At 42.9% G+C, this 4,053-nt stretch overlaps 1 protein-coding gene across 1 annotated transcript in view; it reads left to right on the top strand.

Annotated features, from left to right (window-relative positions):
• The first annotated feature begins 3,317 nt into the window (after window positions 1–3,317).
• The window catches only part of LOC103606078 (olfactory receptor 10A7-like), a 2,289-nt gene continuing 1,553 nt past the window's right edge, over window positions 3,318–4,053 (top strand). Inside the window, exon 1 of the mRNA XM_008590674.1 lies at window positions 3,318–3,574. Within this exon, the coding sequence (XP_008588896.1) occupies window positions 3,318–3,574 (257 nt within the window). The remainder of the gene's footprint in view (window positions 3,575–4,053) is intronic.

Below are 4,053 nucleotides of genomic sequence, written 5' to 3'. Positions count from 1 at the left end.
CGCACTGTAGCAGTGCACCACCAGGCCGGCCCCTGGGTTAACTCTTTCAATCACCATTATAAAGACGGTACCATTACTTTCTCCATTTATAGGAGATAAAACTGAGTAGAGCCTTAAAAGCATATGGACACATGTTCCTGAAAAAAATTAAAATGTTATGGTAAAACTAACATCCTGTTTAGGCACAACTCACATTGGTCTTCTCACCACTACCCAGTGATATATTCTCCGAGGCTGAGATTTTCACTGAGTGTTGGGCATTGTTTGGAGTCTCTGACGTGCAACACCTCGTTGGACTCTCAGGACCCTGTGAGTCAGGTCTTTTATTTTTTCTTTTCTTTAGCTTTATTGACATATAAGTAACAAATAGAGGATTTTGAATGTTCCCAACACAAAGAAATGATAAATGTTTGAGGTGATAGATAAGCTAATTACCCTGATTTGATCATTGCACATTGTACACATGTACCCCATATTTACAATTATTATGTGTCAATTAAGAAAAAATAAATTTCATAAAATGGAAAAAAGTAATTTTGTGCTCAAAAAATTGTATACATTTAAGGTGTACAATTTTATGCTTTTATATACATATGCATTGTAAAATGATTACCACAACCAAGCTAATTAATATATTCCACCGTTTCACAGTTACCTTCTGTGTGTGTATGGTGAGAACACTTACAATCTACTGTCTTAGCATATTTCAAGTATACAATACTTGTGTTGTTAATTATAATCACCATGTTGTACATTGGATTATATCTTAAAAAAAAAAAAAAAAAAAGATGTCCCAGTTTCCTTATGAGGGAGTGGATGTCCAGGGAGGTAAAGATCTTTATTTATTCAATCACATGACCAGGAAACAGTGATCCCAGATTTGAACCCAGCTTTGTGCAAGCTTTGCCCACAATGGTGGCATATCCATTCTCATGGAGTAAGTGCGGATGCCAATATTCCATGAATGCATGACTTCATTCGCTACTGAGGAAGGCAACAGGAGGGGGTGTTCTGTGTGTTTTGGGGTAAAAAATATAGGGTATGGAAGGATACTAGTGCATTAATTTATAAACTATTTATAGAGTCTCTACTGTGTGTAGAGGCAGCATAAGATACAGCTCATCTGGGAGCTGGACTTCCTGGGCTCAAATCTACGCTTTGCAATTTTCTTGGGCAAAGTTCCTTAACTTCTCTGTGCCCCAGTTTCCCAGAGTGAGAAGTGAAGATGATAACAACAGCACATCATGCAGTTGCAGTGAGTGTCCAGTTAAGATGAGCATTCTTATGCCCTCATTCCTTTTTTACCGAGGATGAGATGGAGAAGGCAAATCAATACTGTCTCTCTAGGTAAGCTCATTGAATACATGACTGTGTAATCTTTTTCTGAAAATGGCCAAATCGACATCCTCACACTGACGCTTGCATCCAAACCCAAGACCTGTAAAAACAACTGTCTCCACTAAAATCCAGGAAATTTTCACAGACCTTTTCCATGTTGGAAGCTTAGCTCTTCACTCTCCCTACCCCAACCCCCAAATTTTATCATCCTCAAATCTTTCCATCTCAGTAAATGACATCATCCCATTGCTCTGACCAAACTCATAGAAGTTACCTTTCATTACTCTCCATCCTTCTTCCCTCATACTCAATCCATCAGCAACACATATTGATTCAGTCACCAGAATTTATACTGAGAATGCCTATGTCTCTTCATTTAAGTGTCTACCATGATAGTCCCACTAGCATCCCTTACATTCAGGACAATTGAAGCGGCATCCCTATTTCTCTCCCTGGTTCTACACTTGCTATCAGATACTCCATCCTCCATAGAAAACCTGGTTCCCTAGCACAGTTATGGAACTAGAATAGATGCTCCGTTATTTATCAATTGATAAATAAGACCAGGAAGAGATTTTCAGAAGAGCTGAGGCAGATATGGGTCCTGGAGAGATGTTGAAGATCTTTGTTGGTTTAGGTACCAGCTGCAGAGAAATCCAAAATATGTGTCCCAGGAGACTGAGACAGAGTCTCAAGGCTAGAATGCAGGAGCTATATTATATGGTTCTCAGGAGAACCACAGTCACCCAGATATTTTCCACAATGCATTCTGTTCTATCACTCACTGTGTTCTAAGGCAAATGGGTTGGGGCTGGTAAGAAGAGTAGAAGAAGAGGGACCAGTCATGAGACTGCAATATCCTCTATGTGAAGGATGATCGTGACCTAGATGGGGAGGTTGCCATGGAGACAGTAGAATGTAGGACCACCAGTGGGGGTATAGAGTGGTTTTTCACTGCATCCCCAACTTCCAGAAGTGGGAGTGTAAATCTGGCAGACCGAAAGACTTGAATATGAATTTCTGGTCTACTGTTTACCAGACGTGTGCCTTTGGGAAAGTTGATTAATTTAAGAGTGTCAGTTTCCTCTTGACTTTGAGCAGGATACCTATTTTTTAGGTACTAAAGTTACTTCATACACAGTCCTGAGACATAGTTTTTTTCATTCTGGAATCTACTTACAGATGAAGAAGATTTGGTCTGGAGACAAGAATCAGCTTGCTGGCATTGCAGGGTTACTAAATGGCGGAAGTAGAGCTCAGACTTGTTTTTGACTCCAGCATCATGTTCTCATTAAGGGGATGTGGAATCAGATACTGCATGACCCAGGATTGGTGCAGTTTCAGGTCTATGTGGAGAAGGGTGGGAACAGTGTAGTACTTGGTGAAGATAGTGTAAGAAGCCAGCAGGAGGCAGAATCAGCAGTGAGGAAGGACTTGGGGAGAATCATGAGAAGAACGTGCAAAAGTGGAGGGAGCAGAGAGAGATGAGAACAGAGCCTCCCCTTAATTATTCAGCAAAGATTTTTGAGTTTCTGCTGTATGTGCCAGACACTGATCTAAGTCTTGAAGATGTAAATATGAACAAGTTAGGTGTTCAGCCACTTGATACATATTTATTCACCACCTACTATGAGCCAGGCATTCTGTTAGGTTCAGGGATAAAATTGTGAGCAAGACAGATTTATGCATGCACTAAATGTTGATGGAGCAATATTATGAGCTAAACATGAGACCGGGGGTTGGGGACATGTTTAGCAACACCTACTGAGCACTATGTCTCAACCTCAGTGCTGAGAACTTCTACGTATTATCTCATTTATTCTTTACAAAAACCCTTGTGAGAGACAAGTTATTGTGCCATTTAATGGAGAATAAACTTCTGGAGACTAGATGGAAAGGGGCCAATTCCATGGTGTTCACAATTTATGGGGGAAAATAGACTTTATTGAAAAAAGCTAAATTTAACCTAATTCTAGATAATGTCGATAGTGAAGGGGGTGGCTGGCTATTTTATTTCTGACCATCAAGATAGGGGATTCCGTATCCTGAGGCGATATCGAAATGGAGACCTGCAGGATGAGATGGGTCCAACAATGCCAACAGCTGGAGGCGACAGAACTGCACCCGTGCAGAGGCCCTGGGATGAGAAAGAAATGACAGGTATCATGGATAATAAGGAGGTCTTCAAAGCTGGGTTTAGTGAGCAAGAAGATAAGAAAGAGAAGGGGATGGAGAGGTACCAAGAACCAGTCCACATAGAACCTTGGAAAAGGGAAACTGTGATACAAACGCCCAGGGGAAGAGCATCTGAAGGGAAGGGAAGGGCAAGTGCAAAGGCCCTGAGGTGGGCCAAGCCAGGTCCAAGGCAAGTCAGTGGAGCAGAGGTCAGAGAAGTGGCCGGGGCTGAGCCAGCAGGTGAGGTCATTGATTTCATTCCACGTTCACTGGGGTGTTCAAGGAGGGCACTACGTATGACATGATCTGATTTGCCTTTTGGTAAGACCCCTCTGGGCTCTGCACCGCATGTGCTGCAGGGAACAGAGGCGAGGCAGGAGCAATTCTCCATTCGCTGGCTTCTCCTTCCCTCTCCCCCTCCCCCAGGTTTCCTTCGCCCACTTGCACAAGGTCCCCCTGCACACCTGGGTCCATGCCTGTGACCTGGGGCCCCCCGGGTGTCCCTGCAGCCCTGCCCTGGGCCAACCAGAGCTTGGCCCG

Source organism: Galeopterus variegatus, unplaced genomic scaffold, assembly GCF_000696425.1.
Source record: "Galeopterus variegatus unplaced genomic scaffold, G_variegatus-3.0.2 Scaffold6266, whole genome shotgun sequence".
NCBI classification, from domain to species: Eukaryota; Metazoa; Chordata; class Mammalia; order Dermoptera; family Cynocephalidae; genus Galeopterus; species Galeopterus variegatus.
The sequence above is the reverse complement of the archived record's forward strand: the minus strand, read 5'-3'. Positions and strand labels throughout refer to the sequence as shown.